Source organism: Schistocerca cancellata, chromosome 2 (assembly GCF_023864275.1).
Source record: "Schistocerca cancellata isolate TAMUIC-IGC-003103 chromosome 2, iqSchCanc2.1, whole genome shotgun sequence".
Classification (NCBI taxonomy): Eukaryota; Metazoa; Arthropoda; class Insecta; order Orthoptera; family Acrididae; genus Schistocerca; species Schistocerca cancellata.
The window spans coordinates 763387024-763406522 of NC_064627.1; the positions used below are offsets into that span (position 1 = coordinate 763387024).

The 19499-nt window shown below is 42.9% G+C and overlaps 1 protein-coding gene across 1 annotated transcript; it reads left to right on the forward strand.

Annotated features, from left to right (window-relative positions):
* The first annotated feature begins 3929 nt into the window (after positions 1–3929).
* Positions 3930–9825, forward strand: LOC126162592 (defensin-1-like). The gene is made up of 2 exons (XM_049919194.1): positions 3930–4066; positions 9573–9825. The coding sequence occupies exons 1-2, from the start codon at positions 3997–3999 to the stop codon at positions 9737–9739; spliced, it is 237 nt and encodes a 78-aa protein (XP_049775151.1). The 5' UTR covers positions 3930–3996; the 3' UTR covers positions 9740–9825.
* The last annotated feature ends 9674 nt before the right edge of the window (positions 9826–19499 follow it).

The following is a 19499-nucleotide window of genomic DNA, read 5'->3' on the forward strand; positions in this document are numbered from 1 at the left end:
TAGAAAATGTTCGACTGCTGCCCTGGCGAGCACATTCTCCAGATATCTCACCAATTGAAAACGTCTGGTCAATGGTGGCCGAGCAACTGGCTCGTCACATTACGCCAGTCACTACTCTTGATGAACTGTGGTATCGTGTTGAAGCTGCATGGGCTGCTGTACCTGTACACGCCATCCAAGCTCTGACTCAATGCCCAGGCGTATCAAGGCCGTTATTACGGCCAGAGGTGGTTGTTCTGGGTACTGATTTCTCAGGATCTATGCATCCAAATTGCGTGAAAATGTAATCACATGTCAGTTCCAGTATAATATATTTGTCCCATGAATACCCGTTTTTCATCTGCATTTCTTCTTAGTGTAGAAATTTTAATGGCCAGTAGTGTATTTATTACTGCTTATGAGTGTGCTTGACTGCTATCATACGCCAGAAGGAAATTTTCTCTGTCAGCAAAGTGTGCGCTGATATGAACCATGTAGGCAGATTAATATTGCATACCAGACCGACAACCAGATTCCACATCTTTCTGGCCATTACTCTACCAACTGCGCTATCCAAGCACGACACAGGACCCGTCCTCGCAGATACCAGCCCTCATGTCCTACCTCGTAGACGTCACAGAAGTTCTTCTGCGAAACTTGCGGGTTTAGCACTCTCGGAAGAAAGAATAATGCACTTTGCAGCGGCATGATGAATCTACTTCGCTGTAGAGTTGGGACATGTAGAAGAAGTTATGCATAGATTTAGTTTTCTTAAATAAGCTTGTTTTACTTTGGAATTCGAACACTTCCTACCTTGGTGCCAGAGAGGCTACGAAAAATCTTAAGATGATATATTATGTTATCCTTCCTTCTAGGGGAGCTACTCCCTTAAATTTCGCAGGAGAACTTCTGTGAAGCATGTAAGATAGGAGATTAGGTGCTGGCGAAAGCAAAGGTATGAGAAATGGTCGTGATTTATGCTTGGGTAGCTCAATCGATAGAGCACTTGCCCGCGAAAGGCAAAGGTCCTGAGTTCGGATCTCTCTCGTGCACGAAGTTTTAATACGCCAGGAAGTTTCAGTTCACTGTACACTTCGCTGCAGAGTGAAAATTTAATTTTGAGGTATGATAGCAGTCGAGCACCTACGTAAGCAGTAGTAAACAACACATAGTGACTGACGCAGCTTCCCAGCGACAGCGGCATGGGCTCCTAGTCTTCAGTTTCAACAAAATAGTTCTTAAAATTCTTCTTAAAACAAAACGAATAAGAAAAGGGGTCGTGCGTGAAGAAACACGAAATTCGAAAAGGACGTATCATAAGAGAACATCCATGATGTGTTTCTCGATAATCTTTCCTCTTACTCAAGCAATATTCAAGGTGAACGCTTGCATATCGTTTCGTTTGTGGGTACCTACAGATATTTGCGAAAGAAACGTGTCCGATTGATTAACGTACCTAATAATCGGCAGCGCGTCCATACTAGGAAGAAATGTTCTGGCACCAGTTTCGCATCTCTAGCGTAACACATTCATATGTAAATAATTAAATTTACTGAGATGATGTATAAATTGTCATACCTTGATTATAGTGGCGAGCCATGATGTTAAATTCTCGCAATGGAGCACTAGACAGAATAATTTCAGGATATTTTGCTAATATTTCTTTCGTCATGAATGAATTAATTATTAACTATTGCGATTCTCTGGAATTCCCCAAAACATCATCAGACCTGAACACAATGGAGAACAACTTCCCTTTATTGATTTATTAATTCAGTAACATAATACACTATGTTATGAAAGAGATTAGCTACCAATTTCAGCCCTGGCGACCGCTTCAAATGACTTCGCGCAGTGGTCAGATATGGCGGCTTTCTACTGGTGATAATGTCAAGAACTCACTGAATAACTAGCAAATTTATGTCTTCGTTTGTCATCGCACACATGGAGACCTTCCGGTCTCGGAAATTCAGATGAGACTTGCAGGTTAGTAGGATACCTCAAGGGTGTCCACTCACAGAAATCTTAAAGTGGACTATCCAAAAAATTACAAGAAAAAATGGCTCTAATGTTTTTTCGGTATCAATGTTAACATCTGGGTTCGAAAAGTTTCTGCAGCAACCAAGGTTTCTTCGATCGTCGCTATTTCTTTTCTCGAAACAAATCTTGTCACTTTTCGCTGATAAATTCCCTTCTTATTTTTGAATCTTTGAACCAAGCTGTCAGAAGCTTTAAATTCAGAAGCTGTAAATTGTTGTGCTGCTGCTAAGGCCCACTGTTGTAAATTCCGTGTAGTCACTTGCTGATAATTCTCTCGGGCTTCAACAAACCGATCATAAGTCCAGGAACTGATTTCTGCGTACTTATCAAACTGATTGCCTCCTTTTTTATTTCTTCTTCCCATTGGAATAAACATTCCTTTTTTCTTGACCGGCTGCATCGCGTTTTTTTGGTAATGTCTGCAGTTTTCATGTGCGGTGGGCCTCTGCGATTTTGTAATCCAAAGAAAAACAGTTTGCTTCTCTTGCCTTCTTTTCTTCTGTTTAATATTCATAGTCTTCGTAATTTTCGAAATGTTCATCTACAAAGTTTTCATTTTCATGTGCAAGTTAATCATCAGTCAGAAGTATTTTTTCGGTCTGCCTGTCCACAGTACGTCTGTAAATTTCTTCATCCACCAACATTGCTTCACGAGAAATTGTCGTTGAAGTTATTTGCAGCAAGCAAGCTTACCTGTTTGTATGTACAATTCTACTTTTCCACGAAGACACCGGTTCCTCGAATTAACAACGAATATTTATACCCTTTCCACAGCTTATTATATCGCTCAAGTTTGTAATAACTTTATAATTGTAGTAATTAACGCTTTAATTTATGTCCATTAAAAATGCGTTTGAAATTACTCTACTTTTGAAAAAGAAAATATTGACGAGGGTAATTCACATTTTAAGCAGTCCTTGATAGTCATTTCATAAACAAAATAAAATAATTTATGATTTAATTGATAATATTTTATGTCATTAAAATAATTAAGAAAACAAAATAAAACCGAGCCTACATGTAGGATCGAACACTGATCGACCGTATGATAAATAATATAACACGCTACTGACTGAGCTATTTCACTTGTTTACTGGAAATCTGCATCTGACGATATGTGATTTGCGTATGAGCTATGTTTAAAACATTTGAGACCTTTTTCTCGGAATTTTCTAGATAGTGCGCTTTAAGATTTCTGTTAGTGGACACCCTGGAGGTACTACAACCCTGCGAAGTCTGATCGTGATCTAAATTTTCGGGACCGGAAGGTCCCCCTGCCAAATCTTGTAAATAATATAATTTGATTTTGTACTTGCTGACAGTAATCTTATATTTGATAAAGTATCTAGGCGTCAGAATGTGTCTACGCCGATCTTATGAATGATGAAATAATTGGCATATCTATAAACAAGCTTTTCCATGAACGAAAACACGAATGATAGTCGTTTGCACTCAGATGCTGCCTTCTTGTGACCGTACCGCGAATAACAGTACAGGAAAAGTTTAAGGAAACACCATCAGCAAACTGGGAGTTTCCAGAAGAGGCGCCTTCCACATTAATCTAAGACAACAAGATAAGGAAATGGGTTGTACGAGGTACGTCCCTCCTGCACTTAATATTTACGACGCTGCTGCTACGGGTGTTACCGTTTTGTAACAATTTCTCATTTCCTGCGTTTGTTTATATATGGCGGATGTCGCTGAAACTTTAGCTTTGTTTGTCTTCGATGCGTGACTTATAACTTGCGTGCGCTGTCGTAGAAGGTCGTTCGTTCTGGGAAAGACAAAGAATGTGCACTTCGCAATGAGGTGACTGGCGCAGAAGATGCTCCTAAATGCATTTTGTTTGCACTTGGTCAGGCTGGTGGGGGAAGCACGTGGCCCCACCCTGCTCTCTATATATACTGTAACGCTGGTGCGGAAGAGCATGTAGCAGGTTTACAGCAGAGGCAAATTCCAGTGCGAGATTATTTCACCATGAAGACTTCCACCGTCGTCTTGTTATTCGCTCTCCTTACTATTGCCAGCATTGCCTCCTGTTCCCCAGGTGAGTCAAGCTTCATATTTCTCATGTTGTCATGATCCGAATCGTCTTAAGCGTCCACCACCGTGGCTGAGTGATGAGCACGTCTGAGTGTCGTACAGGGGGTCTGGGGTCAGCTCCTTGTACTGTCAATGTTTTTCTTGGTGGGAGGGTTGGCACATGGTACAGTCATCCCCGTGATGACAATAGATGGCTCCATGTGCCAGTATTGAAACATCTGAATGTCTATACGTGAGGTGCATATGGAGCCTCAAGATGACATACTGAATTGCCGAAACTGGTTGTCAAAATAAAATAAAATATCTTCTCAAGGCGTACGGCTGTTTGGCGATTTTTCTTGGTAAATATTTATCGAAGTACAGTAAACATCATTTCCACGTCATCCATTTTTAATTTGATTCGCGTAATTAATGTCGAACAAATTTCTATTGATATGTCCTGGACGGAAAGGATAAAACAGGCCCTATATTCCATAAGATGCATGGCTTCTAAAAATAAACGGAAATGGCTGGCGAAAACTACTCGAAACAGACCATGACGAAATCAAGCCCATCCTCGTGTCCCCAGTTTGACACGTTGTCATGCAGCCCTTCTAGCGCATTGCATAAATATGTCATTCTGTCTCGGCTTGTGCTGTTGCCACCCTTTCGAGATGGCTTTTTTTAACTTACTCGCGCTGTTTTGTTTTTCACTTCTAGCGCAGGATGATATCATATTGCTACCGACTGATACATTTGGTTCCATAAAGTAAACTTATTGTTTGAATGACCTTCTGTTGCAGCGGCTACTACAATCGTTCTGCCACGCAAAACACAAATACTACACCCATGTTTGTGTCATAATGGTGACGGAGGAGAGGGCTGTCCTGGGAAATGACGTCTGATACTTCGTTCCCAGCAATAACTTTACAGCGTTTCTTTATGGAACATCATTCGAGACAAACAACGGGCATGGTTTCAGAAGTGACCATACATTGTAAATAAAATTTCGTAAGTGACCATGCGTTGTAAATAAATATCACGTGGCTGCCAGGCTGTTGGAAGCCCTTCGATTTGACGCCAATTTGGCGGCTTGCGTGTGAATTCTGAAGTTGTTTATTTGAGCAGCTTCACAAATGTCCCGACGAGACAATTTTTCTTTCCAATCATTTCACCACAGAAAAATGTGAGCAGTTATCAGAATCGAATTCGGGACCCGGACGTCAGAAACCTGCAATGTTAAGCACTTGATTTCGAAAGATATCACCGCAGATTCTTGTGACGATCATAACTCTTTCTAGGTTGTTCTCCGGAACGGCTCCTGCCTCATTAAAGTTGTAAAGACAACAGTTGCTTCAGCACATTGTTGTCGCTATATTCCGCTAAGATAATGCCCAACCACATGTTGCTGAGCACATCAGTATCTTCTTCGTAACGAAACAGGGAACGTTTCTGGACTGCCCTACCAGCTTGCAACATACCACCTACCGAACGTTGTATTGACCCTTAGACAATGTGTCTAATAGTGTATTTTAAATACGACAATATCTTAGGCACTGATAACATTAAAACACTTGATAATGGCACTGTAAAGCCGATATCATGATCGTGTAAATGTAACACTGCAAATAAAAAACAGTCTAATGGCGGTACTGACTTTAAAGAAATACTGCCAAATGGCAGTTCCCCTTCAGAGTCTCTGATAGTGGAAGACAGTTAACTGTGGACCGCTCCCAAAGGAGCCTCTTAGGCGACAGTACGCAATTATTCACGTCTTTACTATTTTTTAGTTAGTTTCGTCTATTTTGGTGCCGTCCTCAGTTTCTTAAAAACTTGTGTTGTTCATCGATGCATAGCTACACCAGAAATCCTCCGTAACCTGTTTCAAATATTCTAATCATTGTCTGAACTTAACGGGAGGAAACCATAACTACACTCCTGGAAATGGAAAAAAGAACACATTGACACCGGTGTGTCAGACCCACCATACTTGCTCCGGACACTGCGAGAGGGCTGTACAAGCAATGATCACACGCACGGCACAGCGGACACACCAGGAACCGCGGTGTTGGCCGTCGAATGGCGCTAGCTGCGCAGCATTTGTGCACCGCCGCCGTCAGTGTCAGCCAGTTTGCCGTGGCATACGGAGCTCCATCGCAGTCTTTAACACTGGTAGCATGCCGCGACAGCGTGGACGTGAACCACACACCGTTAGGCCGTCTTCCGCTCACGCCCCAACATCGTGCAGCCCGCCTCCAGTGGTGTCGCGACAGGCGTGAATGGAGGGACGAATGGAGACGTGTCGTCTTCAGCGATGAGAGTCGCTTCTGCCTTGGTGCCAATGATGGTCGTATGCGTGTTTGGCGCCGTGCAGGTGAGCGCCACAATCAGGACTGCATACGACCGAGGCACACAGGGCCAACACCCGGCATCATGGTGTGGGGAGCGATCTCCTACACTGGCCGTACACCACTGGTGATCGTCGAGGGGACACTGAATAGTGCACAGTACATCCAAACCGTCATCGAACCCATCGTTCTACCATTCCTAGACCGGCAAGGGAACTTGCTGTTCCAACAGGACAATGCACGTCCGCATGTATCCCGTGCCACCCAACGTGCTCTAGAAGGTGTAAGTCAACTACCCTGGCCAGCAAGATCTCCGGATCTGTCCCCCATTGAGCATGATTGGGACTGGATGAAGCGTCGTCTCACGCGGTCTGCACGTCCAGCACGAACGCTGGTCCAACTGAGGCGCCAGGTGGAAATGGCATGGCAAGCCGTTCCACAGGACTACATCCAGCATCTCTACGATCGTCTCCATGGGAGAATAGCAGCCTGCATTGCTGCGAAAGGTGGATATACACTGTACTAGTGCCGACATTGTGCATGCTCTGTTGCCTGTGTCTATGTGCCTGTGGTTCTGTCAGTGTGATCATGTGATGTATCTGACCCCAGGAATGTGTCAATAAAGTTTCCCCTTCCTGGGACAATGAATTCACGGTGTTCTTATTTCAATTTCCAGGAGTTTAGTAGTACAATAAAACGTATTCGTTGACTTGTACTTTTAATAATTCACAATGTATACAAGGTGTTTCAGTGGGAACAGTAGATATCTTAGGAGTTGGTCGTACCGAATGGTGTTAGAATGTGACACAAACACTCGCAGAAGGCCTTAAGCAAAGGGATATGATAGATTTCTGAGTATATTTTCATAAATTCCAATTACGACTTCACTGCTCTCTCGAAAATTCTCGACAACATCACGTGTGGCATCTCTAAGGTCATCTTGCCGTTCTTTTATGAGCGTAGCGCTGTTCATAGTGCGACCGATCAGTTCTTCTCTTATGCTTACTTTTTATTTGCAGACTTCACCTATCAACCGTCGCCACACATGAAAATCAAATGGTCAGGTCTGATGCCCTTGGTGATCAATAAACGAAACTATAAAGAGCGATCAAAAAGTTTCCGTTCGAAGGTCGTACAGTCCACAATCGGAAATTCCAATCAGGCAAAATCGCCGTGAGCGTTAAGGTAAACATCCCATCCAAACACCTGGTTGAAAATAGCAGTGTGAAGAAGTCAGTAACTGCCTGCTGCGTATCATCGTCCGACAGGAGTCGTCGACCCTTCAACGCCTTTTTCAAGGGACTGAAAGCGAAATAATAACATAGGAAGAAATCAAGATTGTAGACTGGGTGTTGGTGTGTCTCCCACTTTAGTTGGCGTCACTTCTGCTTTACGACATTTGCCGTATAGGGACGTACGTTATCATGAAGCAGCGGCACACCTTGTCGGTAGTTGTCTATATACATGCTGTCTCATAAAGATTTTTCATTCTCCGAGGGACGACTACCAGTGTGTGTCCTTCGGCAGCTAATAAATGAATAACAGTGCGTTGGTCCTGTTTAGATGCATTTGGTAACAACGCCGCCGTAGTTCGCGTTTCCGTATTTACAGAACGCACGTCGGAAAGATACGAGGGCCACAGAAATCCGCTGCCTATATGTCGGTGCTTGTATATCTGCATCGGAGTCGCGCTTCGTTGCAAATACGCTGCAGCAATTCCCTTAAAACGGAAAGTTTTTGTCTGCCCCTTATATTTTCATTGATACATCGTTCTGGAAATATTTGATTTAGATTACAAAGTACAAGGATCCCGTCATGCTGGAAGAATACACCCATCCTCGTAGACAAAGTAAATTCTTCGAAGAATGCTGGTAGCTTGCTTTCAAGGAAGTCTTAGGTACTGGGGGCATGAGAGACGATGCATTAACACAATTGACCCAATCTCCTGAATGGTCGATCACATCTCACTGTACATCTGCGAATAAACGTTCTCGAAAATGTGTCACTACAAAGTGTGTGTTTCCGTCAGATCACTGATGTTAGACACGAGTGATAATGGAAGCATCACGACTGAAAGTCACCTCGTCAGTAAACAGTTTCCATTGGTATTACTCTGTGATTTGCAATAAACTAACGAGAAAATTCTTGTGTTCTACATTCAAGTCCTTCTCGAATATGTTTGAATCGGCTGGAAATGATAAAGGTCGACGCATGCGTATATAATGACCGCCATATTCTTGTACATGAAACACCAATTCTAACAGAAATATTGTGTGTACTTGTTGATAGGATACGTTCCGCAAGTGTGATACGTCTTCTACTCCCCCCCCCCCTCCCCCGTTTCAATTGCATCCTGCGGGTCCTGACACGTCTCCCGTAGTATAGTGAAAACCCAAATAAACAGTCGGGACTCTGGTACTCTGTGGTTAGGAACTCATCTATCACATCAGAAGATTCATCCATTAAGAACGTCGTGCTCCGCGCATTTGTTGAAAAAAAGGTTTTCAGAAATGACTGCTACCATTCACGTTTTGTGATGGTTCAGTTTTAATTGTATCATGATCGGTTGAATGTCACCCAGCGGTTCTGCAACAGTATACCGTATAACATTTGACGATGCGTCGCTGGGCGACTTGGAAACCTCATGGTATAACAATAATTTCTGGAAACCGTCTACCGTATTCTCTACAAGCAGCAGCAGCGTTTCCACTACAAAAGCTGTTCACACTTATCGTATCAACCAAACAAAGCTGGACTCATGCTATATGGATGTTTTATTAGAGGAAGTCTCTATACTAGCACCTCCTAAGATATTTAATGTTCCTCTTGAAACAGCAGGCAGGTGTAGATACTGTCGTGTATGAAGCATTCAGATGTTATGTAACGGAACTAATTATAATAACGCCGTAAAATTTAATGTTACAAGGAAACTAAAATGTAATCTAACTCAGAGGACTGTAGCGAGATAGAAATGTTACATTAATAAGCATACTACTGTTGCACCAAACAGGCAGGTGTATTTTCGACAATTTTAAAGGTGAGGTGATCTTTTGCTAATAAATTGCGAAACACACCTTAAGTTTTATAGAATCAACAGCACTTTTCTTACGAGATTTTCGTGGTTAAATTCGATTCGCAAAGCGTCTGTGACAGACAGCTGAAAGCTACGTTCCTCATTTCCAGCACCAGCAGAGGAGGAGCACCACGGCGACCGCCACGTGCGCTTCACGTGCGACGCCCTGAGCGGTTTGGGCGTGGCAGACTCGGCGTGCGCCGTCCGCTGCGTCGCGATGAACAGAGGCTACCATGGCGGACACTGCAAAGAGGGCGTCTGCCACTGCCGCAAGTAGGGGGCCGGCAGCAGCGGAACGCCACCCCTGGTCGCTTACATGTACGCTCATCAATAAACGGTCCAGCACTGTAGAGACATGCTGAACATTTGCGTCTTCTTTTGTTGTTCACCCCACACATTTGTACTGAACAAGCAAACTCTACCAAGGTGACGGATGTTGCACCCACATAAGAGGTGCAGTTGCAAATTGGTAAAAAGTATGCTATTCAACGTACGAAGGTGATAAACAAATTATGCCATTCAGTGTATCAAAGTGAGAAATAACTTCTGAACGACGTTAGAGCATAGAGATGGTGGTAAGTGAACAAATGTGAAGCTAGCAGCCTGCACGATCAGACAGCTGGTGCTAATTTTATAAGAGCACGGTAGTACAGGTAAAGAATCACACGTAGTGGTACATACATACCATTTGTGGGGAACAAAGAATTTTCTCTTCTTTTACAGCTCACTGCTTGAAGTAAGTATCTCTTTACATATCTGACATCCAAAATAATGGTGTTCATTTACATCTACATCTACGTGATTACTCTGCTATTCACAATAAAGTGCCTGGCAGAGGGTTCAATGAACCACCTTCAAGTTGTCTCTCTAACGTTCCACTCTAGAACGCCCCAAGGGAAAAACGAGCACTTAAATTTTTCTGTGCGTGCCCTGATATCTCTTATTTTATCGTGATGATCATTTCTCCCTATGTAAGTGGGTGCCAACAGAATGTTTTCGCAATCGGAGGAGAATACTGGGGATTGAAATTTCATGAGAAGATCCCGTCGCAACGAAAAACGCCTTTGTTTTAATGATTTGCCACTCCAATTCACGTATCATGCGTGTGACATTATCTCCCCTATTTCGCGATAATACAAAACGAACTGCCGTTCTTTGTACTTTTCCGATGTCATCCGTCAGTCCCACCTGATGCGCATCCCACACCGCACATCAATACTGCAGAATAGGGCGGACAAGCGTGATGTAAGCAGTCTCTTTAGTAGACCTGTTGCACCTGCTAAGTGTTCTGCCAATGAATCGCAGTCTTTGGTTTGCTCTACCCACAATATTACCTATGTTATCGTTCCAATTTAGGTTATTTGTAATTGTAATCCCTAAGTAATTAGGTGAATTTACAGCCTTCAGATTTGTATGTCTTATCACGTAATCGAAATTTAGCTGATTTCTTTTAGTACTCATGTGAATAACTTCACACTTTTCCTTATTCAGGGTCAATTGTCACTTTTCGCAGCATACAGATATCTTATCTAAACCATATGGCAACTCTTTTTGATCATCTGATGACTTTACCAGACGGTAAATGGCAGCATCATCTGCAAAAATTCTAAGACGGCTACTCAGATTGTCTCCTATGTCGTTGATATAGATCAGGAACAATAGAGGGCCTATAACACTTCCTTGGGGAACACTGGATATTACTTCTGTTGTACTCGGTGACTTTCAGTCTATCACTACGAACTGTGACCTTTCTGACAGGAAATCACGAATCCAGTCGCACAACTGATGTGATACTCCGTAGGCACCCAATTTGGTTTAAAAAAATGTGTGTGAAACCTTATGGGACTTAACTGCTAAGTTCTACATCTACATCTACATTTATACTCCGCAAGCCACCCAACGGTGTGTGGTGGAGGGCACTTTACGTGCCACTGTCATTACCTCCTTTTTCTGTTCCAGTCGCGTATGGTTCGCGGGAAGAACGACTGTCTGAAAGCCTCCGTGCGCGCTCTAATCTCTCTAATTTTACATTCGTGATCTCCTCGGGATGTATAAGTAGGGGGAAGCAATATATTCGATACCTCATCCAGAAACGCACCCTCTCGAAACCTGGCGAGCAAGCTACACCGCGATGCAGAGCGCCTCTCATGCAGTGTCTGCCACTTGAGTTTGCTAAACATCTCCGTAACGCTATCACACTTACCAAATAACCCTGTGACGAAACGCGCCGCTCTTCTTTGGATCTTCTCTATCTCCTCCGTCAACCCGATCTGGTACGGATCCCACACTGATGAGCAATACTCAAGTATAGGTCGAACGAGTGTTTTGTAAGCCACCTCCTTTGTTGATGGACTATATTTTCTAAGGACTCTCCCAATGAATCTCAACCTGGTACCCGCCTTACCAACAATTAATGTTATAAGATCATTCCACTTCAAATCGTTCCGCACGCATACTCCCAGATATTTTACAGAAGTAACTGCTACCAGTGTCCGTTCCGCTATCATGTAATCATACAATAAAGGATCCTTCTTTCTATGTATTCGCAATACATTACATTTGTCTATGTTAAGAGTCAGTTGCCACTCCCTGCACCAAGTGCCTATCCGCTGCAGATCTTCCTGCATTTCGCTACAATTTTCTAATGTTGCAACTTCTCTGTATACTACAGCATCATCCGCGAAAAGCCGCATGGAACTTCCGACACTATCTAGTAGGTCATTTATATATATATTGTGAAAAGCAATGGTCCCATAACACTCCCCTGTGGCACGCCAGAGGTTACTTTGTCTGTAGACGTCTCTCCATTGAGAACCATATGCTGTGTTCTGTTTGCTAAAAACTGTTCAATCCAGCCACACAGCTGGTCTGATATTCCGTAGGCTCTTACTTTGTTAATCAGGCGACAGTTCGGAACTGTATCGAACGCCTTCCGGAAGTCAAGGAAAATAGCATCTACCTGGGAGCCTGTATCAAATATTTTCTGAGTTTCATGAACAAATAAAGCGAGTTGGGTCTCACACGATCGCTGTTTCCGGAATCCATGTTGATTCCTACAGAGTAGATTCTGGGTTTCCAAAAACGACATGATACGCGAGCAAAAAACATGTTCTAAAATTCTACAACAGATCGACGTCAGAGATATAGGTCTATAGTTTTGCGCATCTGCTCGACGACCCTTCTTGAAGACTGGGACTACCTGTGCTCTTTTCCAATCATTTAGAACCTTCCGTTCCTCTAGAGAGTTGCGGTACACGGCTGTTAGAAGGGGGCAAGTTCTTTCGCGTACTCTGTGTAGAATCGAATTGGTATCCCGTCAGGTCCGGTGGACTTTCCTCTGTTGAGTGATTCCAGTTGCTTTTCTATTCCTTGGACACTTATTTCGATGTCAGCCATTTTTTCGTTTGTGCGAGGATTATAGAAGGAACTGCAGTGCGGTCTTCCTCTTAGAACTACTTAAACCTAACTAACCTAAGGACATCACACACATCCATGCCCGAGGCAGGATTCGAACCTACGACCGTAGCGGTCGCGCGTTTCCAAACTGAAGCGCCTTTAACCGCGTGGCTACACTGGCCGGCCTAAGCTGCTTCGTTACTCCGGTTTCTGATCTTGGCAGTTGTTCTTGATTGGAATTCAGGAATATTTACTTCGTCTTCTTTGGTGAAGGAGTTTCGGAAAACGGTGTTTAATAACTCTGCTTTAGTGGCACTGTCATCAGTGACTTCACTGTTGTTATCACGCAGTAAAGGTATTGATTGCGTCTTGCCACTGGTGTGCTTTATGTATGACCAGAATCTCTTTGGGTTTTCTGCCAGATTTCGAGACAGAATTTCGTTGTGGAAATTATTAAAAGCATCTCGCATTGAAGTACGCGCCATATTTCGAACTTCTGTAAAACTTTGCCAATCTTGGGGATTTTGTGTTCTTTTAAATTTGGCATGCTTTTTTTAGTTGCTTCTGCAACAACGATCTGAACCGTTTTGTGTACCATGGGAGATCAGTACCATCACTTATTAGTCCGCAGCTCGCGGTCGTGCGGTAGCGTTCTCGCTTCCCACGCCCGGGTTCCCGGGTTCGATTCCCGGCGGGGTCAGGGATTTTCTCTGCCTCGTGATGACTGGGTGTTGTGTGCTGTCCTTAGGTTAGTTAGGTTTAAGTAGTTCTAAGTTCTAGGGGACTGATGACCATAGCTGTTAAGTCCCATAGTGCTCAGAGCCATTTGAACCATTTGAACCATCACTTATTAATTAATGTGGTATATACCTCTCAATTGTTGTTGATACTATCTCTATGAAAACATTCCACAACTTTTCTACACTTACATGATCAGATCGGAAGGAGTGAAGACTCTCTTAAAAAGGCGTTAGGACCATTTTTATCAGTATTTTTAAATAGATAATAAATAGAAAATTTATGATCTAAGTACCAGCAAAATACGCTACTGAACACTGTTGGCAGAAAGAACACATATAATACTATTAACGAAGGAAGATTAGTGGAAAAAATCGTATAGTCGCATATTTTTGCAGGGCTACAAGGAAGAGTCATAAACAACATACTAAAAATTCTGACCAGTGGGGTGTGACTGTCAGGGTATGGGGTGCATAGATGTCACTTTTTTCATTTTGCCCTAATAAGGCAAAACCTGTGTGCCAGGGCTAAAGCAGAGTGAAGGGGCGCATGTGTGGAGTAAAAGTGTGAGGGAAGGTAGGCCGCCGGATTGTGTTGACTTCCCTCCTTGACAGGTCTGAAAACTGAACATTGAGTAGGTGATTCCCCACTCTGTCTGTCTCGCTAGATCACAAGAAGCAACTACAAGATGTGTCACAGAGTTATGCTGTCTCTCCACAACGCGCCATATGAATAACTAATGACGAAGTGTGCAGATATGCCAGGAGTTGTTTATTTCCCACAAAATGCGTTAACACTATGTGCAATGCAGATATCAATAACTAATATTAGCAAGAAACACATAAAAACAGAATCTACATAAACCTCTGCACACTGTTCGATACTGCTAGAGGGGAAAAAATGTTAGTCATCCTGAACGACAGCTGTAGTGTTCATACAGGGAAAGCAACTTGCCCGCTGTCACTGATGCTCAGTTTTTAGTTTACAGACAGACCATACATCCCCAATGTTTCTAGTCCACTCCTCTTCAGTGGGGGACAAAGTAACATCACTGAGCTCGTGTTAATGCAGTGGAGTTATTTTCAGCTTATGAAATAACTACTTTTTGCAGGTATTAATTGAACTTTGATGTAAAATACTTTTCTCTAAACAATGGCTGAGAGGTGTGTAATTTCTCAGTGTGGCGTTGGAGGTAAACCCATTGGATTGGTAAAAGTGACACCTTGTTGCTCTCTGTCATTGGCAGCATACTGTAATGCCAGGTAATTGTGTTTTAGTCGCTTAGAGATGAATTAACGAATGGCCAGTAAATTAGTGCTCTTCTCTCGCAGTTAATTGTGTAACTGGTGAGCTGCATAAGTCTTTTCCATCCAAGAATTTCTGGCACTTGTCGAGTGTGCTAATATTAGTCGAGGTATTTATAGATGTAGCTAAACTACAGATCACCCAACACATGGATGAACAGATGAGACAAGACAGCATCCCCAGTAGATAAGCTAAAACGAACCCAGCTGAACTCATACAAGTTCCGTTCGGCACAAAATACGGTCACCTGCCTGGAATCATCAGTAAGCGGTATCAGATAACAGACTGGATTAAGATCAAGCGCAGTAAAATAGCTGTTCTCAGAGAACCACGTGCAACAATCGTGTGAATCAGGCAACGGCACGGATTCAAGGACGACCCTTTGGTTAACGGCGCTGTAATCGACCATCGGCCCAAAATCCTTGCCTTGTCCCTTGGGAAAAAGAAAAACGGGCGATGCATAATGTTAAATGGATGCCCTAATAACCCCATCCTTCAACATTTGGTTGACTTTCTCCTGCAATATCCTCATTTTGGGGGGCGAGAAACGATATGGAGCTTGCTGCACAGGCGCGTCATGCGATTAACGAATTTTGTCCGTTAGCCTAAACGATTAGTGAGGACATCGGGATAGTCTCCCAAGATCTTCAACGCTTGGGGAGCCTAATCTTGCTCAAGATGGTTAAAGACGAATTCAAATTGGCACAAATTAGTTTGTTCGTGTGCCAGGACAAGCACAAAGGTTTTTTACTTTTTTCCTTTCTTTTTTTTTTTCTTTTCTTTTCAAAGGATGAAACTCAGAGGAAAAATGTCTTACTGGCAAAATCCAGCACCAACCCGGTTTGCTGAATAAAATCACGACTGAGGAGTAAGGGTATGGACAAATTCTTAACGACGACCAATTTAAATGATCATGAAAAATCACAAGTGAACAGTTTCTCCGACATCTCAACTATAAGAGGCAACACTTGGAAATTAACTTCCTGATTTATCAGTAGATTTGGTTAAGCTGAACACAAACATACGGGAAGGAACAACTGTTAATGTCACAGATACGAGGGCATCGGCTACGAGGTATGTGCCGACTAGACTCAGTTTGGTGCATACAGCATCCTCTATAAGGTCTCGAGCCTCACTCAACGGGGTAGTAATGTACTAGATGAACTCCTTTTCCACACGGGAAACAACTGCTTTACAACCAGAAGGTTCAAATGGTAACCAATGGAGTTTGCCACCTTGCACTTGGAATTTGGACTCTAACCCGTTTTGCTGGTTGGGCTGCTCATCCGTGAATCTCAAAGTCTCCAAGGAAGACAACAGTTCATCTAACTCAAAAAACATAGTAGGTTTCTGGGCAAATGCATTTCGTGACCAAACTTCTGCTCTCATGCCCTGGAGAATATTGAGCACATTGTCATGCTCTGTGACCGTCATCTGCAAAGCGTCAACTGCTGTGCGCACACGCTATACGTATTTGAGCGAATTCTCAGTAGGTCCTTGTACCCGCCAACAATGGTCGCGCTCTAACTCATTATGGACGCGGTGTGATAACTTCAACTGCATCACGTTGCTCGACAGATCTCGTAGAGTGCCCCGTCACTTAAGTATTTCCCAAAGTACACTACTCAGTGAACCATGGGCCAAAGGATATAATAAACACAATATAACTGAGTGAGGAACCTACAGTGCATCATCATGAATCTCAAAACGGGCAATCAGCCATAACAGTTCTTTAAACTGGGGCTGTCGGTCTCTGGTAGGATCGGAAACGCCCCAAAAGAAATGCTTAATTGGGACAGGCAACTTAGCAAACGAACCTATAGCCGATGAGTAGGGAAGATAAGCATTAGTATCCCGGCCTGCCTTAATGGACAATTCGTGAGGTCGCCACTCCTCTCTCTGCCAGTCGCCTCTCCTTCTAAACTCATCACGCTGGTGGTTACTTGCAAAACCTCGATGCAAGTAAACAATTAACTAACCATGTCATCTTGCTCCTTAGTAAGAGGGAGGTGTCACAAATCAGAGATAAGGTTCCAGCAATGGAGAAAGTGAGCCTGAACTCTTGATATCTGCTTGTGTCTCGGCTGATCCCCTTCAAGAAAATGAATGTTGCGACTAGGCTCACTGAGAGCAGTAGAACAAGTATAAAGTACTGCACCTACTTCGCCAATCAGGCCGGAGAAACATGAATCAGACACTCCAAGGACACGTGCAACCTCACTGCTAACTCAGCAGCTCCGCCACCTATTATTTGCCGCCGTAACTTAAGCTCATATTCAGACTGGTCCCTTTTTAAATGTCAGGCAAAGGCTGCTTCTGGGATCCATCTCCCGTAACACCACCATACAAAACCACAGTAAAAATTAGACAAGAATATTAACCAGTAATATAATTCAATAATGAAATCATGAATGATATCAACAAGGGGAAGAAAAACTCCTTCTCCCCTCCCCCTCCACCCCCAGCTTTTCATGCAATGAAACAACCAAGCTCTGCAGGTATCATTGAAATGGTCTTTCATTGATGGTGGCGGGAATTCATGGAAGTGCCAAGCCCCCAGGTTGCATTTGACAACAACTACATTTATTTCACGAAAACATTTAAAATTTAAAATTTTTCCTTTACAATGGAATGAAGCGAAAAGCCAGTTAACAACAACCAATAATCACAGAGCGTGAGAAGGGCTTAAAAATTTGCTTTGAAATTCATACCTTCCTTTTTATAAAAAATTTACGACAATATCAACATCAATAATCACAGAGCGCTGAAACCTTAGAATTTACTTTACAATTCTCTCTTAAAAAGTTTACAACAAGATCAAAATCTATAATAACAGAGCGCCAGAAGGCTTGGAAACTCCCTTGAAATTTTTAACTATAGAAACAAGGTTCAAATGGCTTAGAGCACTATGGGACTTAACATCTGAGGTCATCAGCCCCCTAGAACTTAGAACTACTTAAACCTAACTAACCTAAGGACATCACACACATCCATGCCCGAGGCTGGATTCAAACCTGCGACCGTAGCAGTCGAGCGGTTCCGGACTGAAGCGCCTAGAACCGCTCGGCCACCGCGGCCGGCTAGAGCTCCAGAAGGCTTAGAAATATCTCCTACACAAAAAAACCCCACTTTAACAGAAACAGATCAAGATATTTCACAATTTTTCTAAAGCAATTTAAGAGAGAAAAAGCCCCACTTCAAAACGACTAGGCCGCACGGTGGCTACCACGAATACAGCAAATGTAAAAACAGTGACAGCAAGCAGATCTGTAGGGGTTTAAATGTTCGATAAGTTGGCAACAATTCCATTTCAGTTTCGATAATGGAAGGTAATATCATCAGAAACTTTAATTTTTTTTATAAGCTCTATCTCCTTTAAACTACACATCAAAGGACTGACTCATTTATTTTACAATGATTCCTGGTCATAACAACAAAGGGCATGGTAGAGGTAAAATATGACTGACCCATATCCTGGTTGTACACCTTGTTCACTTGAATTGTGCGATAAGCAATCACATTTCTGCTATTACAACTGTCCAGATCTTCAGTGGCATTCGCTGTATCACCAGGATGCCGCAAAAGTTCACAACACACCTGCAAAACACATGTGGTCCTTGCTATATATATATATATATATATATGTATGTGTGTGTGTGTTTGTGTGTCTGTGGTGAACTAAACTTGCAATAGAGTTCAACTTGATGAAACTTAAAAACTGATTCCCAAGGGGAATGCAGGCAAGGGCAAATTTAGCAAGGAATGGAAAATTAAAAATATTCCCGGAGTAGTAGTCCTAATGAGGTTCTAGTACCAGCCTCTGCCTAGAACTGCACCCGCTTCCTCTCCCATTGCCAAGTTGGCCAGCTGGTGAGGCACACTGGAACAATTTGTTGACTGGTCGAACGACCAACAGCTGTCACCAGAATGAGATTTTCATTCTGCAGCGGAGTGTGCGCTGATATGAAACTTCCTGACAGATTAAAACTGTGCCGGACCGAGACTCGAACTCGGCACCTTTGCCTTTCGCTGGCAAGTGCTCTACCATCTGAGCTACCCAAGCACGACTCACGCCCCGTTCTCACAGCCTTACTTCTGCCAGTATCTCGTCTCCTACCTTCCAAACTTTACAGAAGCTCTTCTGGGTAGCTCAGTTGGTAGAGCACTTGCCCGCGAATGGCAAAGGTCCCGAGTTCGAGTCCCGGTACCGCACACAGTTTTAATCTGCCAGGAAGTTCCAACCGGGAGCTGTGTCAGCATACAATATGGCTACCTAGCCCAGCCTGCAAAACTTACAACCTGATATTAGAGATCAACTTACACAGTAACCACGTAAAACAAAAAAATAATTCGCCACTTGAACCTTCCGCAAATTTGTTCATTTTTTCTTTTTAAAAAAAGACAAACATTTAAATAATATTATAACACGTAAGACGAAGGCATCAAAGATAACTGCCATAAAAGTATTATTTGTCCCCAGATTTCCGAAAATTACATATATACTGACAAACATATAAACAATATGGTAATATTTAAACATAAGATTAATCAAAGGTAATTACAACAAATTCCCGTTACAAATACACTACTCGCACAGC